Here is an 18,022-nt window from a genome sequence, read left to right on the forward strand (position 1 = left end):
AATGCTCAGTCAGAGACAATGTCCCTTTACTGTAGATAGGGAGATCACATCTGAAACATTGTGATTGTACATCTTATTCCCCATTATGTACAGCACTGTCCTAAACATATGTCCCATATTTACAGCATATCATGATGAGACGGGTAGATTTTCTGATGAAAAGTATCTTAGCTTTTCCTTACTCCACCTAATCTGTGCGGCGTGGGCTGATTAAAGAGCTGAGCACACACAGCTAGCCAAAGCACAGTGAGAGCTAGCACAGTGAGAGCTAGCACAGTGAGAGCTAGCACAGTGAGAGCTAGCACAGTGAGAGCTAGAACAGTGAGAGCTAGCACTGTGAGAGCTAGCACAGTGAGAGCTAGAACAGTGAGAGCTAGAACAGTGAGAACAAGAACAGTGAGCGCTAGCACAGTGAGAGCTAGAACAGTGAGAGCTAGAACAGTAAGGCCATCAGGAGAGAAAATGATAGTGGCAAGATGGGAAAATCATTAGTGATTCAATGAGCTTCCTGAATTGGTATGTTTGTGCCTGGTCAGTGCCTCTTTGTGCTGTACGGTACGCTATGTGTTTCTCCTCGCTCAGCAGCAAGCAGTGACCAGCCAGTCTGTTTGTCTCTCTCTCTCTAACTATCTAACTGCTCTTAAATACAAGTAAAACCAAATGCATGCTCTTCAAGCGTTCGCTGCCTGCACCCGCCCTCCCGACTAGCATCACCACCACGGTTCCAACCTAGAATATGTGGACCACCTAAAATACCTAGGTGTCTGGTTAGACTGTAAACTCTCCTTCCAGACTCACATCAAACATCTCCAATCCAAAGTTAAATCTAGAATTGGCTTCCTATTTCACAACAAAGCATCCTTCACTTGCTGCCAAACATACCCTCGTAAAACTGACCATCCTACCAATCCTCGACTTCGGCGATGTCATTTACAAAATAGCCTCCAATACCCTACTCAATAAATTGGATGCAGTCTATCACAGTGCCATCCGTTTTGTCACCAAAGCCCTATATACTACCCACCACTGCGACCTATACGCTCTCGTTGGCTGGCCCTCGCTTCATACTCATCGCCAAACCCACTAGCTCCAGGTCATCTACAAGACCCTGCTAGGTAAAATCCCCCCTTAACTCAGCTCACTGGTCACCATAGCATCTCACACCTGTAGCACGCGCTCCAGCAGGTATATCTCTCTGGTCACCCCCAAAACCAATTCTTCCTTTGGCTGCCTCTCCTTCCAGTTCTCTGCTGCCAATGACTGGAACGAACTACAACAATCTCTGAAACTGGAAACACTTATCTCCCTCACTAGCTTTAAGCACCAACTGTCAGAGCAGCTCACATATTACTGCACCTGTACATAGCCCATCTATAATTTAGCCCAAACAACTACCTCTTCCCCTACTGTATTTATTTATTTTGCTCATTTGCACCCCATTATTTCTATTTCTACTTTGCACATTCTTCCATTGCAAATCTACCATTCCAGTGTTTTACTTGAGATATTGTATTTACTTCTCCACCATGGCCTTATCTCACCTCATTTGCTCACATCGTATATAGACTTATTTTCCCACTGTATTATTGACTGTATGTGTGTTTTAATCCATGTGTAACACTGTGTTGTTGTATGTGTCGAACTGCTTTGCTTTATCTTGGCCAGGTCGCAATTGTAAATGAGAACTTGTTCTCAACTTGCCTACCTGGTTAAATAAAGGTGAAATAAAAATAAATAAATACATCTCTATCTCTCACTCTCTCAGTCCCTTTCTCGCTCTCTCTCGCCCAGCTGTTACATAAAGCCATTTCATTTAGGAGACTTCCGTAAGCTCCTTTGTATGTTGGCATTCAACTGCCATTAAGAGGGGATTTTATTTGTCTGATGCCTGTGGAGGGAGAGCGGTTCAGGGGCTTACAGAGTAGAGCAGAGCTGGGCCCCCTGGCCTGCAATAGGCCCCCCAGGCCTCCAGTGTTCCAGCCCCATGCAGTGAGAGGTGGCCCCAGGGTTCCAACACAACACACAGGGACATTCATCATTATGAAAAGAGATGTACATTTTGACTAAACATGTAGCTACTTTCTCTGTTCAAGAATAGCTCCCTATGGGCAGAATGATGCTATGTGGCTACATATGCAATTAGAATTAGGCCTAGATCTGCAGGTTGCATTTTACCATGTGTGAATTGAATTCACACATGGATTTTCAAACATGGTCAATAAATATGTTTCTATGAAACAAAGTGATCAGTGCATCCATGTTCCTTCCCTGCCAGGCTGCTTACACCGTACTGAGGGTGTGACTATATTACAGTATAATAATATATACTAATACTATACATGTTGATGTGTGTTGCTTCCCTCATAGGTGGTGGGTGGAAAGATGACAGAATCTGGTAGACTTTGTGCTTTCATCACTAAAGTGAGGAAAGGAAGTCTAGCGGATACTGTTGGACACCTCAGACCAGGTACCTGCTGACCTCATTTTATACTCTGACTACATCGCTTACCATGTTTAGAACGACACTTACTATGCTTAGAACTACATTTACCACATGTAGAACTACACTTACTATGTTTAGAACTACATTTACCACATGTAGAACTACACTTACTATGCTTAGAACTACATTTGCCACATGTAGAACTACACTTACTATGCTTAGAACTACATTTACCACATGTAGAACTACACTTACTATGTTTAGAACTACATTTACCACATGTAGAACTACACTTACTATGTTTAGAACTACATTTGCCATGTTTAGAAGTACACTTACTGTGTTTAAAACTGCATTTACCATGTTTAGAAGTACACTTACTGTGTTTAGAACTACACTTATAGATACAAGATTTTTTGAAGCACACTGAAGATTGTCAATACATTTCTTGTGTACACAGCACTGTAGATTTAATAAGCTACTTCAGTGATTCAAGAAAACATTTGGATTACTTTGTGAACTGGTGCTGAACTGGGTCAGAACCTTGTTTAAACTTCTGACACCCTTTCCCCTTCATTTAATAGCACTTTTAATTGCAATAATATAATTCATTTTTTAATTACAACATGTATGAACTAGACAGATGTGCTTTTATTTGTTACCATAAAGGGTTGCGACTGAGGCCTATTCAATTATTTATAATATTACCGTAGCAGGAAGATTACAATGCTGTACTGTTTGTTTATGTGTGCTGTGTTTTCTACAATACCATTCATATTCTCCTTTTTTCCATCCTGTGGGCCTGCTCATGTTTATAACTACACGGATCATGTTTTTAACTATATTTATAACTATGCTTCCCATGTTCATAACGGCACCGTGCCAGCTGACGTCTTGGTGTGTGGATGACTGACAGCATCTCTTGTTTTACAGGCGACCAGGTGCTGGAGTGGAACGGGAGGTTTTTACAAGGAGCCACATTTAAAGAAGTTTACAATATCATTCTAGAATCAAAGCCAGAACCCCAGGTGGAACTGGTGGTCTCAAGGCCCATAGGGTAAGACCTCACAACAGCAACTACACTTATTACTACGGAACCATCAAAACTACAGTGTATTCACATTCATACATTTGAAGAAATATGTGTCTTGCAGAGGAGAAAGTATGTGAGAAATGGAAAATGGGGGCTGAGTGTATTTCAATGTCATTTGTTTTGCGAGCACCAGCTTGTTTATTTAACATATCTGCCTCACAACCATCCCTCCCTTCCTCCCTCCCAATATCCCTCCCCTCCATCAGTCCTCCAGTGTGATGACAGTGTCAGAGGCTCATATGGGACTAGCAGTGCGGCACAGTGAAATGAACGGTGGCTGCTGCCTCCCTCTCTCTCTCTCTCTCTCTCTCTCTCTCTCTGTCTCACTACCCACTCCCCCCCCTCTCTCTCTCTCGTTCTCTCTCTCTCTCTCTCTCTCTGTCTCACTACCCACTCTCCCTCTCTCCTCCACAAACAGCGGGATGCCAATCGTTTTTGAAAGTAGAGATACCCAGAGAAATCAGAAACCCCTGTGCTTTGTCAGTGTCTATATTTGTCCTGCTTTGTATTGCTGAGGGAGGAGCTGCTGTACAGGAGAATGAAGACTAATGCTCTTCTTTGGACCATTAAAATACAGTGCATTCAGCATTAGCACCAATTGATCCCCCCCCCCCCCCTCCTTTCAGAGATATTCCTCGGATACCAGACAGCACACATGCACAACTGGAATCAAGTAAGTCTGGCTTTTCTTTCATTTCCCAATGATAACTAATTAGCCTGCGTTAGCCAATTAATCAACCTTGAAATATCAAGCTAAGGTAATGTCAAAAGAGAGGTGATGGTGTCTCATTTCTATCTCTCTACCCTACACGCTTTCTTCTTCTCTCCCCTCCCCCTCTCTCTCCCTCTTCCTCTCTTCCTCTCCTTGAAGTATGTTACCAAAATCACAGTGTTTCAGATTTGATCATGTGACCTCCTCCCTGTCTGCCCTGTCTCAGGTTCGAGTTCCTTTGAGTCTCAGAAGATGGATCGCCCTTCTATCTCTGTCACGTCTCCCATGAGCCCCGGGATGCTGCGGGACGCCCCCCAGTACCTGTCAGGACAGCTCTCAGTGAGTACCCTACTACAATACCTACAATACACCATGGCTCTGTCTGGGCCTACATTACCTGCAGGAAAGTATCATACAGTGTAGATTCACACAGAGGGTTTGAGAACAGATGTTTTCTTTCTCTCTTTCTCTGCAGTATTCAGGGAGAGTAGCTGGAGCTCTGAGAGTAGCTGGAGCTCTGGAGAGTAGCTGGAGCTCTGAGAGTAGCTGGAGCTCTGGAGAGTAGGTGGAGCTCTGGAGAGTAGCTGGAACTCTGAGAGTAGCTGGAGCTCTGGAGAGTAGGTGGAACTCTGGAGAGTAGCTGGAGCTCTAGAGAGTAGCTGGAGCTCTGAGAGTAGCTGGAGCTCTGGAGAGTAGCTGGAGCTCTGGAGAGTAGGTGGAACTCTGGAGAGTAGGTGGAACTCTGGAGAGTAGCTGGAGCTCTGAGAGTAGCTGGAGCTCTGGAGAGTAGCTGGAGCTCTGAGAGTATGTTGAGCTCTGGAGAGTAGCTGGAGCTCTTCAGCGTAGCTGGAGCTCTGAGAGTAGCTGGGGCTCTGGAGAGTAGCTGGAGCTCTGAGAGTAGCTGGAGCTCTGAGAGTAGCTGGAGCTCTGAGAGTATGTCAAGCTCTGAGAGTAGCTGGAGCTCTGAGAGTAGCTGGAGCTCTGAGAGTATGTCGAGCTCTGGAGAGTAGCTGGAGCTCTTCAGCGTAGCTGGAGCTCTGAGAGTAGCTGAAGCTCTGGAGAGTAGCTGGAGCTCTGGAGAGTAGCTGGAGCTCTTCAGCGTAGCTGGAGCTCTTCAGCGTAGCTGGAGCTCTGAGAGTAGCTGGGGCTCTGGAAAGTAGCTGGAGATCTGAGAGTAGCTGGAGTTCTGAGAGTATGTCGAGCTCTGGAGAGTAGCTGGAGCTCTGAGAGTAGCTGGGGCTCTGGAGAGTAGCTGGAGCTCTGAGAGTAGCTGGAGCTCTGAGAGTAGCTGGAGCTCTGAGAGTAGCTGGAGCTCTGAGAGTATGTCGAGCTCTGGAGAGTAGCTGGAGCTCTTCAGCGTAGCTGGAGCTCTGGAGAGTAGCTGGAGCTCTGGAGAGTAGCTGGAGCTCTGGAGAGTAGCTGGAGCTCTTCAGCGTAGCTGGAGCTCTGAGAGTAGATGGAGTTCTGGAAAGTAGCTGGAGATCTGAGAGTAGCTGGACCTCTGAGAGTATGTCGCGCTCTGGAGAGTAGCTGGAGCTCTGAGAGTAGCTGGAGCTCTGAGAGTTGTTCAGTTGGAGCCATCCTAACCCAGCTTAGGACCATATATCCTGTTACCATGAACCATGTTGCTTATTATCTGATGCCTAATTTACTCTTTGGGGAGGTGAATAAAACACTCAGTTGAGATTAACATGGGAGGAATGAACTCTAAAACTCAAGAGGCCAGATGGAAATAGATTAATGCTAACCTCTAACACTTATTTTGTTGTCTCAACACTCAGGATATTTAGTTTCTTGGAGAAAAAACAAAGATAGCTATGAAATAGTCACAGCTTTTCAATCCCTTTCCTTATGAAAACACATCAATATTATATGTGATTATAAATAAAAATATATCAATGAAATATATCAAAGTATCAAACAATATACCAGTATATCAGTCAAAATATATCAGTCTATCAAGTCCATAGTGTGTTTGTTTATCAGAAGAGGTGAGAAGGTTTGATAGTTGACTGTGTGTCCATAAACACTGTAAGCCTTGTACTGTAATGTTGCACTCCAGTAACACTGCTCCTAGAGCTAGAAAAGGAAGGGAGAATAGGAAGGAAGAGAAGGAAGGAAGAGAAGGAAGGGAGAATAGGAAGGAAGAGAAGGAAGGAAGAGAAGGAAGGGAGAATAGGAAGGAAGAGAAGGAAGGGAGAATAGGAAGGGAGATAAGGAAGGAAGAGAAGGAAGGAAGAATAGGAAGGAAGAGAAGGAAGGAAGAGAAGGAAGGGAGAATAGGAAGGAAGAGAAGGAAGGGAGAATAGGAAGGAAGAGAAGGAAGGAAGAGAAGGAAGGGAGAATAGGAAGGAAGAGAAGGAAGGGAGAATAGGAAGGAAGAGAAGGAAGGAAGAGAAGGAAGGGAGAATAGGAAGGAAGAGAAGGAAGGAAGAGAAGGAAGGGAGAATAGGAAGGAAGAGAAGGAAGGGAGAATAGGAAGGAAGAGAAGGAAGGGAGAATAGGAAGGGAGATAAGGAAGGAAGAGAAGGAAGGGAGAATAGGAAGGGAGAATAGGAAGGAAGAGAAGGAAGGGAGAATAGGAAGGAAGAGAAGGAAGGGAGAATAGGAAGGGAGATAAGGAAGGAAGAGAAGGAAGGGAGAATAGGAAGGAAGAGAAGGAAGGGAGAATAGGAAGGAAGAGAAGGAAGGGAGAATAGGAAGGAAGAGAAGGAAGGGAGAATAGGAAGGGAGATAAGGAAGGAAGAGAAGGAAGGAAGAATAGGAAGGAAGAGAAGGAAGGGAGATAAGGAAGGGAGAATAGGAAGGGAGAATAGGAAGGAAGAGAAGGAAGGGAGAATAGGAAGGAAGAGAAGGAAGGGAGAATAGGAAGGAAGAGAAGGAAGGGAGAATAGGAAGGAAGAGAAGGAAGGGAGAATAGGAAGGAAGAGAAGGAAGGGAGAATAGGAAGGGAGAATAGGAAGGGAGAATAGGAAGGAAGAGAAGGAAGGGAGAATAGGAAGGAAGAGAAGGAAGGGAGAATAGGAAGGAAGAGAAGGAAGGGAGAATAGGAAGGGAGAATAGGAAGGAAGAGAAGGAAGGAAGAATAGGAAGGAAGAGAAGGAAGGGAGAATAGGAAGGGAGAATAGGAAGGAAGAGAAGGAAGGGAGAATAGGAAGGGAGAATAGGAAGGAAGAGAAGGAAGGGAGAATAGGAAGGAAGAGAAGGAAGGGAGAATAGGAAGGAAGAGAAGGAAGGGAGAATAGGAAGGGAGATAAGGAAGGGAGAATAGGAAGGAAGAGAAGGAAGGGAGAATAGGAAGGAAGAGAAGGAAGGGAGAATAGGAAGGAAGAGAAGGAAGGGAGAATAGGAAGGGAGAGAAGGAAGGGAGAATAGGAAGGGAGAATAGGAAGGAAGAGAAGGAAGGAAGAGAAGGAAGGGAGAATAGGAAGGAAGAGAAGGAAGGGAGAATAGGAAGGAAGAGAAGGAAGGGAGAATAGGAAGGAAGAGAAGGAAGGGAGAATAGGAAGGAAGAGAAGGAAGGGAGAATAGGAAGGGAGATAAGGAAGGGAGAATAGGAAGGAAGAGAAGGAAGGGAGAATAGGAAGGAAGAGAAGGAAGGGAGAATAGGAAGGGAGATAAGGAAGGAAGAGAAGGAAGGGAGAATAGGAAGGAAGAGAAGGAAGGGAGAATAGGAAGGAAGAGAAGGAAGGGAGAATAGGAAGGGAGAATAGGAAGGAAGAGAAGGAAGGGAGAATAGGAAGGGAGAGAAGGAAGGGAGAATAGGAAGGAAGAGAAGGAAGGGAGAATAGGAAGGAAGAGAAGGAAGGGAGAATAGGAAGGAAGAGAAGGAAGGGAGAATAGGAAGGGAGAATAGGAAGGAAGAGAAGGAAGGGAGAATAGGAAGGAAGAGAAGGAAGGGAGAATAGGAAGGAAGAGAAGGAAGGGAGAATAGGAAGGGAGAATAGGAAGGGAGATAAGGAAGGGAGAATAGGAAGGAAGAGAAGGAAGGGAGAATAGGAAGGGAGATAAGGAATCTTTTGATGTCAGTGTTCTTTCTGCTTGTTGTTGTTTTCTTTGGTGAGGAGGGGAGATCTAATCTGTGCTGCTGCTCGTGTCTCCGCCTGGCTCCTCTCCTCTCCTGTCTATATGTAACAGGAGCATGGCAGAGCAGAGTGAGAGCCAGGGAGAGAAGGAGCACAGAGAGAGGTAGCAGGCACACACAGGCCCTCCAGTATTCATAGGCCTACACCCAGGAGGCCCGTGCTGACAGTTATGACGCAAATAGAGCCCAGTCAGCCAATCAGGCTGCAGTTCTGATCTCTGCAACCCCTACCTGTAGCACTCAGCCCCACACCACTCAGATCCAGAAGTTCTCTCCATTTTATCAATGAGCTGACCTTGAAACCAAAATAAGAGCATTTGAATTGTACTGTAGTTAATATACTGTAGTTATACTGTAATTAATATACTGTAATTATACTGTCATTAATATTCTGTAATTGATATACTGTAATTATACTGTAATTAATATACTGTAGTTGATATACTGTAGTACATTACCTTGTTGGATCAAGTGCCAGTTGAATAATACATTGGATGCAGTTCAAAATTTTAATGTGTTTTTATTATTATTATTATTATTTCCAAGCTGTGTTGAGGGAACAATTGGAATTGAATACGTCATCATGACGCAAATGTTAAATGAAGAAAGGAAGGAAAGTTACAGTCCAGAGAGCACGGAAGGGAATGCTTAGTTAGAAGTCATCAATCATTTTCTGTGAAAACAGGAGCAGAGCAGCCTCTTCCTCTCTCTGAGGATTACAGTGTGGAGGTACAGGAACCCACAGATAAGGCTCCAAGACAATACAAGACATTAGTGAATAATGAGATGCAGATTGATGCTAATGAACGGTGGGGGAAAACACACACACCGCTAGATTGACTCTCCGTCCCCTCCTCCTCAAAATGTGTTTGTGTTATTGTGGCACTGGTTCGAGTCCAGTGAGTGTGTTTTGTTGGTTGTTTTGTGTTTTTTTGTTGGTTTTATTGCATTTTTCTTTGTTGTTGTTTAATTTTGCTTACCCAGAGCCAAAGCCTTAGTAGAAGAACAGCGCCTTTTGTCCCTAGGGTCCAGGTAAACACCTGTCTGACTCACAGACTGACTCTCTTTGGTCTTCGCTCGCCTTTTTCTGTTGCCTTTTTGGTTTCCTCCATCTTGGAAAATGCATACCAGGGAAATGGCGGCATCTTTCCCTTGCAGTGCGGTGCATTATGTCATTGTTATTATTATTATTCATTTATACCATATAACATGATCATACGGTTATGACAGGAGTCTCGACTCTTTGCATGACTAACCAATCTAAAGGAAATATTTCAGAGAGACACCCTTCCATTGCCAGATCCTGTAGCCAACACTCAACAGCAACGACAAGCTCAAACACATGGCCAGATCCTGTAGCCTACACTCAACAGCAACAACAAGCTCAAACACATGGCCAGATCCTGGAGACTACACTCAACAGCAACAACAAGCTCTAACACATGGTCAGATCATGTAGCCTACACTCAACAGCATCAACAAGCTCAAACACATGGCCAGATCATGTAGCCTACACTCAACAGCAACAACAAGCTCAAACACATGGTCAGATCCTGTAGCCTACACTCAACAGCAACAACAAGCTCAAACACATGGCCAGATCCTGTAGCCTACACTCAACAGCAACAACAAGCTCAAACACATGGCCAGATCCTGGAGACTACACTCAACAGCAACAACAAGCTCTAACACATGGTCAGATCATGTAGCCTACACTCAACAGCATCAACAAGCTCAAACACATGGCCAGATCATGTAGCCTACACTCAACAGCAACAACAAGCTCAAACACATGGTCAGATCCTGTAGCCTACACTCAACAGCAACAACAAGCTCAAACACATGGCCAGATCCTGTAGCCTACACTCAACAGCAACAACAAGCTCAAACACATGGCCAGATCCTGGAGCCTACACTCAACAGCAACAACAATCTCAAACACATGGTCAGATCCTGTAGCCTACACTCAACAGCAACAACAAGCTCAAACACATGGTCAGATCATGTAGCCTACACTCAACAGCAACAACAAGCTCAAACACATGGTCAGATCATGTAGCCTACACTCAACAGCAACAACAAGCTCAAACACATGGTCAGATCCTGTAGCCTACACTCAACAGCAACAACAGCAACAACAAGCTCAAACACATGGTCAGATCCTGTAGCCTACACTCAACAGCAACAACAGCAACAACAAGCTCAAACACATGGTCAGATCCTGTAGCCTACACTCAACAGCAACAACAAGCTCAAACACATGGTCAGATCCTGTAGCCTACACTCAACAGCAACAACAAGCTCAAACACATGGTCAGATCCTGGAGCCTACACTCAACAGCAACAACAAGCTCAAACACATGGTCAGATCCTGTAGCCTACACTCAACAGCAACAACAGCAACAACAAGCTCAAACACATGGTCAGATCCTGTAGCCTACACTCAACAGCAACAACAAGCTCAAACACATGGTCAGATCCTGTAGCCTACACTCAACAGCAACAACAAGCTCAAACACATGGTCAGATCCTGTAGCCTACACTCAGACAAGCTCAAACACATGGTCAGATCCTGTAGCCTACACTCAGACAAGCTCAAACACATGGTCAGATCCTGTAGCCTACACTCAGACAAGCTCAAACACATGGTCAGATCCTGTTGCCTACACTCAGACAAGCTCAAACACATGGTCAGATCCTGTAGCCTACACTCAGACAAGCTCAAACACATGGTCAGATCCTGTAGCCTACACTCAGACAAGCTCAAACACATGGTCAGATCCTGTAGCCTACACTCAGACAAGCTCAAACACATTGATGAACATGTTAGCTGACATGGGCATTTTGTACCTAGTCAGCTACAACAGTGCTCCACATTGGCAATTAAAGGAGGGTGTCTCCTTAAATGTTTTTGTAAAACTATTACATTTTGTGGGACAAATAAATGAGCTTATTTGTTCTGTGGAACATGAAACTAGATTGGACATCGTCCTCAATTGGCTTGACGCCCGCAGGTCCTGAATAGGTTGCTATAACAACAGCGGCCAACAACTGGTAATCATGAACGCAACATTTGGCAAATATTTATATTGACATTTTTGAATGGCTGTAAGTTTCATGTTGCAGTTAAAGGTGGGCTAAGATAACTGTCCCTTATTTTAAAGCAGATTCAAAATAAGAGTAGAGTTTGAATATAGAATTCACTTGAACTGAACAGGCAAGGTGCCTCTATCTTAACATGGAGCCTTTTTAAGGAGATGTCATTACTCTGGCTAGCTTGTGAGAGTTGGAGTGTGGAATGTTATTTGGGAGATCATATTTGTATATTTGTTCCATCATGTCCTTGTCAAGCATCAACTTAGTTTCAAAAAATATATATATACCGTATACTGTATAGGAGTTTTTGGTATGATATGCACTGTTGGTTTCCTCGTTTTAAAAGTAGGTGATGTATTGCCAACACCTCACACTATCTGTCAGATAAGTAGAGGGTGAGAATGGAAGTCTATAAATAGGTGTGTAGTGTACCCTTGGCGCAGCTCCTCGAGGTAGATCAATTAGCCTTCTGTAGAAGCAGTGCTATGCTCTACTTAACCAGGCCATGCAATAATGTCAATGTAAATGATGTGGCCGACTATCCAGGAAATATAGGCAGTGTAATGGATTACATCAGGGGTATAATTTCAATTTCAACTTCAAGGTGAATCTGTCAGTTAAGGGTTGTACCATCAGTCATATGGGCAGTGCTGTAGTATGGTCAGAATTGCACGTACATCTTTTCCATAGGGGACTTGTGTTGAGGAAATCTTCCCAGTGCAAGCTGTTTGACCTGAAGGCCCCTACTGCCTATGTTGTTTGACAATATCAGATCTCCTGACTGATCTTGTATGTGTTAAATGCTTGCTGTTGCTTTGTATTGCTGCATGCATAAAGAAATAACTACGGAAGTCAATCCAATGATCAAGACTCCTCCCATCATTATCGACATAAGTATGGGCAAGAGCTTAGAAGGCTTGATTTTCCTCTAGTAATTTCATTTTTTAAACAAATATTTCGCAAATTAAAAAAAACCACAAATATTTCCGTAAATGTTGTTTATTTCATTTCTTACTACTACGTGTTCTCTGTTGTGTCCATACTTCGCTCGGACAAGTGTGAAGTGTCTTTGATGCCACTCATGACAGCATGATTGATTTATATGTATATTTGACCTATATACTATCTGACACTGCATTGCAGGGCTCTACAGTGTGACCATTTTACTAGCATATGCGCCTAAATATTTTGCTGTGCGTCCTGGAATTTAAATTTAGGAGCACTAGTATGCCTACAAAAATGAAGGATTCTAGCTTTATGACCTGAAATAATTGTGCTCGTAAATATCTTTGTGTGTGCCTACATTTTTCAACTTAGGTGCACACGTGCTCCTTGTAAAAAAGGTCAGCGTAGAGGCCTGCATTGTGTTGTATGGTTCCAAATACAATTTCACACTTAGATCAGTAAGTGTTCATTTCAAAGCATGTTGGTCTAATTCTCATGTTGTAATGGTTTAGATACCAAGAGTTAGGATACTGTAGATATGAATACAGATACACATACTGTAGAATCCTTTCCACTCAAACACACCTAGAAAATGTGGCTAGAGCAGCCGATGAATATATAGGTCATGGTAAGATTTAGGTCATGGTAAGATGTAGGTCATGGTAAGATATACTGTAGGTCATGGTAAGATTTAGGTCATGGTAAGATTTAGGTCATGGTAAGATATAGGTCATGGTAAGATGTAGGTCATGGTAAGATATACAGTACAGATCTGTATCACCCCCCCCCCCTAAGCATGTGACCTGCAAATGCCTAAACCAGGGGTGGCCACCCCTCCTCCAGGAAATGTACTGGATGTGCAGGCTTTAACTCCAGCCCTGCTCAAATCTAACACAATCCAGTGATTTTACTAATTAGCTGCTCACCATGCAGGACCTTGATTCGCTGAATCAGGTGTGTTTGTTAGTTAATATAGAGCAGGGCTGGTGCTAAACCCTGCACACCCAGGAGCTCTCCAAGTGGAGGGTTATGAGGTCACCCTGATATAGAGCCCCCCCTCCCTACTGGCAGCCCAGTGACCATGTGACCCTGTTCTATCCCATCCATAGGTCAAACTGTGGTATGACAAAGTGGGCCATCAGCTAATAGTCACCATCCTGGGAGCCAAGGACCTGCCTTCTAGGGAAGATGGCCGCCCCAGGAACCCTTACGTCAAAATCTACTTCCTCCCTGACAGAAGGTAAGAGTAGAGACAGTAACTACAGAATGATCTAGCTAGCAGCATTTCACTTCATTCTATCCACAGCCATTTCTTAGTGGCGAGACCTATCCTCCAATATCCTGAAGTTGCCATTGGTTGATTGATACAGATTTGGGCACTCGCATAATAGTCTCACTGAATGTTGAATTTATGGTAAGAATGTCTTTGGTTTTATTTACCTATATATATTTTTTCTTCTGGTAATTGAATTTGGGGTCATGTCACATTGCATTTAAACTGCTACCGTCACAAAGATCATCATGTGATCACATTGACCTACACCTTCACTGCGCTCAGAGAACCCCTTCTCAGACACGTGGAAGTAATGATAGAAAGTTGATCGGGGTTCCAACATGACGCTCCCTCCCCAGCTCATCCCATTGCCCTGTGCTGTGTTGACCTGTTCGGGAGTCTTTTCTACCATGGTTGTAAATAAAAACAGTTTGAATTATTGTTCCTCCAGCGACAAAAGCAAGAGGAGAACAAAAACGGTAAAGAAATCCTTAGAACCCAAATGGAACCAGACCTTTATGTATTCTCCTGTGCACCGGCGGGAGTTCCGTGAGCGCATGTTGGAGATCACCCTGTGGGACCAGGCCAGGGTCAGGGAGGAGGAAAGCCAGTTCCTGGGAGAGGTAAGCCCATCCATCTCTTATTCCCCCTCATAGTTTTCTATTGTTTTATGGACAGAGACAGTCGGAAGGTAGTTAGAAAGACAGGTACAGAGGGACACGGAGACAAGGGGCTGTGGCTATATTTGTAACAAGAGTCGGCAGCGCCACCACTTAACCAGACTCAGGCACTCATCCGTCTCTGATATAATACCAAACATACCCATCCAGTCAGGATTAGGACAGTAACTCTGATAGCTCAACTAATCTAACCAACAGGGTCAAGCTCTTGATAAAACCCTACATTCCATAGGAAGGATGATAGGCTACTGGGGTTTGATGTGATGCTTACTGTCACATCATCACATACTCACATACTCTGCCCTCACTGTCAATAAGGTTGCAGAATTCTGGTAACATTCCCAGAATTCCCAGGTCATACAGAAATCCTCCCGGTTGGAGGGAAAAAGCAGGAAATCCAGAATCTTCCAATCAGGATTGCTGGAAAACCTTATTTTAAAAATGATGTCGGGCCATGCCTGTGGAGGTCTTGATCTGCTCTGGAATGAGTCCAGTTAGCAGTGGCTAGTGTATTGAGGAGTGTGTGTGGTGTGTGTGTGTGTGTGTGTGTGTGTGTGTGTAGTGACGCTGGTGTGTTTCTCCTTTAGATACTGATAGAGCTGGAGACAGCCCTGCTGGATGATGAGCCTCACTGGTACAAGCTGCAGACCCACGACGTGTCCTCCATGCCCCTCCCCCGCGCCTCGCCCAACCCCCAGCGCAGACAGCTCCACGGAGAGAGCCCCACGAGGAGGCTACCCATACAGAGTAGGTTACCCCTCTGCCCTAACATCCATAACCTGTATACTAGTCTATACTAGAACAGTGTAGGAAAGCTCCTGTCTGTTCGAACCCCAAACCTCAGGATAGGGAATGAGACATGAGCGTCAAACCAACCGTTCGTCTGATGATTTTGAAAAGCCAGTATGGCGGCTGGCAGGTGCCCTGTTACCAACTGTCTTTGCCTGTCTGCCAAAGCCTGAATGATTTATGAAGTATTTATTACTGTTAGTATGTTCATATGGTGTTTGTTTTCTTATCCCTCTCAACTCAACCTGATACTTACAGACAAGGGGCCGTATTCGTACAATTCAGGTAACGGCCCCCGCTTGTTGTTCCACGCTGCTCTCTCCACTGAGCTCTTTCTCCACTGAGCTCTCTCTCCACTGAGCTCTCTCTCCGCTGAGCTCTCTCTCCACTCAGTGTTGCTGTTCATACGAAGACTCGGTCTCTCCCCTCTGCTTCAGTCCTTTTGTACTGTTCTCTATCTCCAAAGTGTTCTTTCACTCCACGCCTCCATTAGTTGTCCCACAATTCCCTTTAATCCTTGCTATGCTCCCTCTCCGCTCCACCACAGTCCTTAAACAAGATGGCTGGTCAGTCTCGGCCCGGCAGGTTTATGTTTCCCAGTCCAGATCCTGGTGATTTAGCTCTATCAAAAGAGCTCTGTCCACTCCTCTGTTTGTCATTTGAATATGTTGACCACTTGTTTTCCCAGTGCAATGCATTGTCTCATCTTCTGCCCTATGCCAACACTTTTCTTTTGAAAAACATTATGATAATTGTGCTGGTTTTTGCTCTTCTTCTCCTCTGCTTGTGTCTGTTGTGTCTGTGTCTGTTGTGTTTGTTGGGTGTGAACTTGTATTCGCACTTGACTTGACATATTTCTATTGTATGTAACCTGCACATGTATTTCCAATGTTAAGGCTTGAGATTAGCTGGGACAATTTTACGGGGCATCTGTGTATGTGTGAGGTGAAAGAGCTGACCACTCTAAAACAAGAGCGTTAAAACAGTTTCAGCCCTTCTGAGACGTGAGGGAGCGAGAGAGAGAGGCTGAGAGAGCGGCTGCCAGAAAAAGAGAGTCAGATAGAGGCTGAGAGAGCGGCTGCCAGAAAAAGAGAGGCAGAGAGAGGCTGAGAGAGCGGCTGCCAGAAAAAGAGAGTCAGATAGAGGCTGAGAGAGCGGCTGTCAGAAAAAGAGAGGGAGAGAAAGGCTGAGAGAGCAGCTGCCAGAAAAAGAGAGGCAGAGAGAGGCTGAGAGAGCGGCTGCCAGAAAAAGAGAGGCAGAGAAAGGCTGAGAGAGCGGCTGCCAGAAAAAGAGAGGCAGAGAAATGCTGAGAGAGCGGCTGCCAGAAATAGAGAGGCAGGGAAAGGCTGAGAGAGCGGCTGCCAGAAAAAGAGAGGCAGAGAAAGGCTGAGAGAGCGGCTGCCAGAAAAAGAGAGGCAGGGAAAGGCTGAGAGAGCAGCTGCCAGAAAAAGAGAGGCAGAGAAAGGCTGAGAGAGCGGCTGCCAGAAAAAGAGAGGCAGAGAAAGGCTGAGAGAGCGGCTGCCAGAAATAGAGAGGCAGGGAAAGGCTGAGAGAGCGGCTGCCAGAAATAGAGAGGCAGGGAAAGGCTGAGAGAGCGGCTGCCAGAAAAAGAGAGGCAGAGCAAGGCTGAGAGAGCGGCTGCCAGAAAAAGAGAGGCAGAGAAAGGCTGAGAGAGTGGCTGCCAGAAAAAGAGAGGCAGGGAAAGGCTGAGAGAGCGGCTGCCAGAAAAAGAGAGGCAGAGAAAGGCTGAGAGAGCGGCTGCCAGAAAAAGAGAGGCAGAGAAAGGCTGAGAGAGCGGCTGCCAGAAATAGAGAGGCAGGGAAAGGCTGAGAGAGCGGCTGCCAGAATGCAGCACTTGTCATTTCTGTAAAAGCCCAAGTGTCCAGTTGATTTAAGTTGACTGAACAGTGAATAAGTCAGAAAAAGCAACTGAGTGAGAGACTGAGAGAGGGGAGGAGGGAGGAGGGAGGAGGGAGGGGGAGGAGGGATGAGGGAGGAGGGAGGGGACGACTCGGGAGGAGGGAGGGGGAGGAGAGAGGGGCTCGACTCGGAGGGAGGGAGGAGGGAGGAGGGAGGGGACGACTCGGGAGGAGGGAGGAGGGAGGAGGGAGGAGAGAGGGGACGACTCGGAGGGAGGGAGGAGGGAGGAGGGAGGAGAGAGGGGACGACTCGGGAGGAGGGTGGAGGGAGGAGAGAGGAGGGAGGAGGGAGGAGGGAGGAGGGAGGGGACGACTCGGGAGGAGGGAGGAGGAGGGAGGAGAGGAGGGAGGGAGGAGAGGAGGGGATGACTCGGGAGGAGGGAGGAGGGAGGGGGAGGAGGGGGGGACGACTCGGAGGGAGAGAGGAGGGAGGAGGGAGGAGGGAGGAGAGAGGGAACGACTCGGGAGGAGGGAGGAGAGAGGGGACGACTCGGGAGGAGGGAGGAGGGAGGAGAGAGGGGACGACTCGGAGGGAGGGAGGAGGGAGGGGGGAGGAGGGAGGGGACGACTCGGGAGGAGGGAGGAGGGAGGAGAGAGGGGACGACTCGGGAGGAGGGAGGAGGGAGGAGAGAGGGGACGACTCGGGAGGAGGGAGGAGAGAGGAGGGAGGAGGGAGGAGGGAGGGGACGACTCGGGAGGAGGGAGGAGAGAGGAGAGAGGAGAGAGGAGGGAGAAGGGAGGAGGGAGGAGAGAGGGGACGACTCGGGAGGAGGGAGGAGGGAGGGAGAGAGGGGACGACTCGGGAGGAGGGAGGGAGAGAGGGGACGACTCGGAGGGAGGGAGGAGGGAGGGGGAGGAGGGGGAGGGGACGACTCGGGAGGAGGGAGGAGGGAGGAGAGGGGGACGACTCGGAGGGAGAGAGGAGGGAGGAGGGAGGAGAGAGGGGACGACTCGGGAGGAGGGAGGGGACGACTCGGGAGGAGGGAGG

At 46.2% G+C, this 18,022-nt stretch overlaps 1 protein-coding gene across 8 annotated transcripts in view; it reads left to right on the forward strand.

Moving 5' to 3' along the window:
* LOC135520382 (regulating synaptic membrane exocytosis protein 2-like) overlaps positions 1 to 18,022 on the forward strand; it is a 249,172-nt gene that overhangs the window by 139,645 nt on the left and 91,505 nt on the right. For 3 of the 8 annotated variants that reach the window (XM_064945892.1, XM_064945884.1, XM_064945886.1), the window contains 8 exons: positions 2,368 to 2,467; positions 3,377 to 3,500; positions 4,163 to 4,209; positions 4,475 to 4,587; positions 9,317 to 9,364; positions 13,483 to 13,613; positions 14,077 to 14,269; positions 14,914 to 15,073. In XM_064945892.1, coding sequence (XP_064801964.1) covers positions 2,368 to 2,467; positions 3,377 to 3,500; positions 4,163 to 4,209; positions 4,475 to 4,587; positions 9,317 to 9,364; positions 13,483 to 13,613; positions 14,077 to 14,269; positions 14,914 to 15,073 — 916 coding nt within the window. The remainder of the gene's footprint in view (positions 1 to 2,367; positions 2,468 to 3,376; positions 3,501 to 4,162; positions 4,210 to 4,474; positions 4,588 to 9,316; positions 9,365 to 13,482; positions 13,614 to 14,076; positions 14,270 to 14,913; positions 15,074 to 18,022) is intronic. The other 5 variants (XM_064945887.1, XM_064945893.1, XM_064945888.1 and 2 more) reach the window with 2 other exon arrangements.

Source organism: Oncorhynchus masou, chromosome 29 (genome assembly GCF_036934945.1).
Source record: "Oncorhynchus masou masou isolate Uvic2021 chromosome 29, UVic_Omas_1.1, whole genome shotgun sequence".
In the NCBI taxonomy this organism is placed as follows: Eukaryota; Metazoa; Chordata; class Actinopteri; order Salmoniformes; family Salmonidae; genus Oncorhynchus; species Oncorhynchus masou.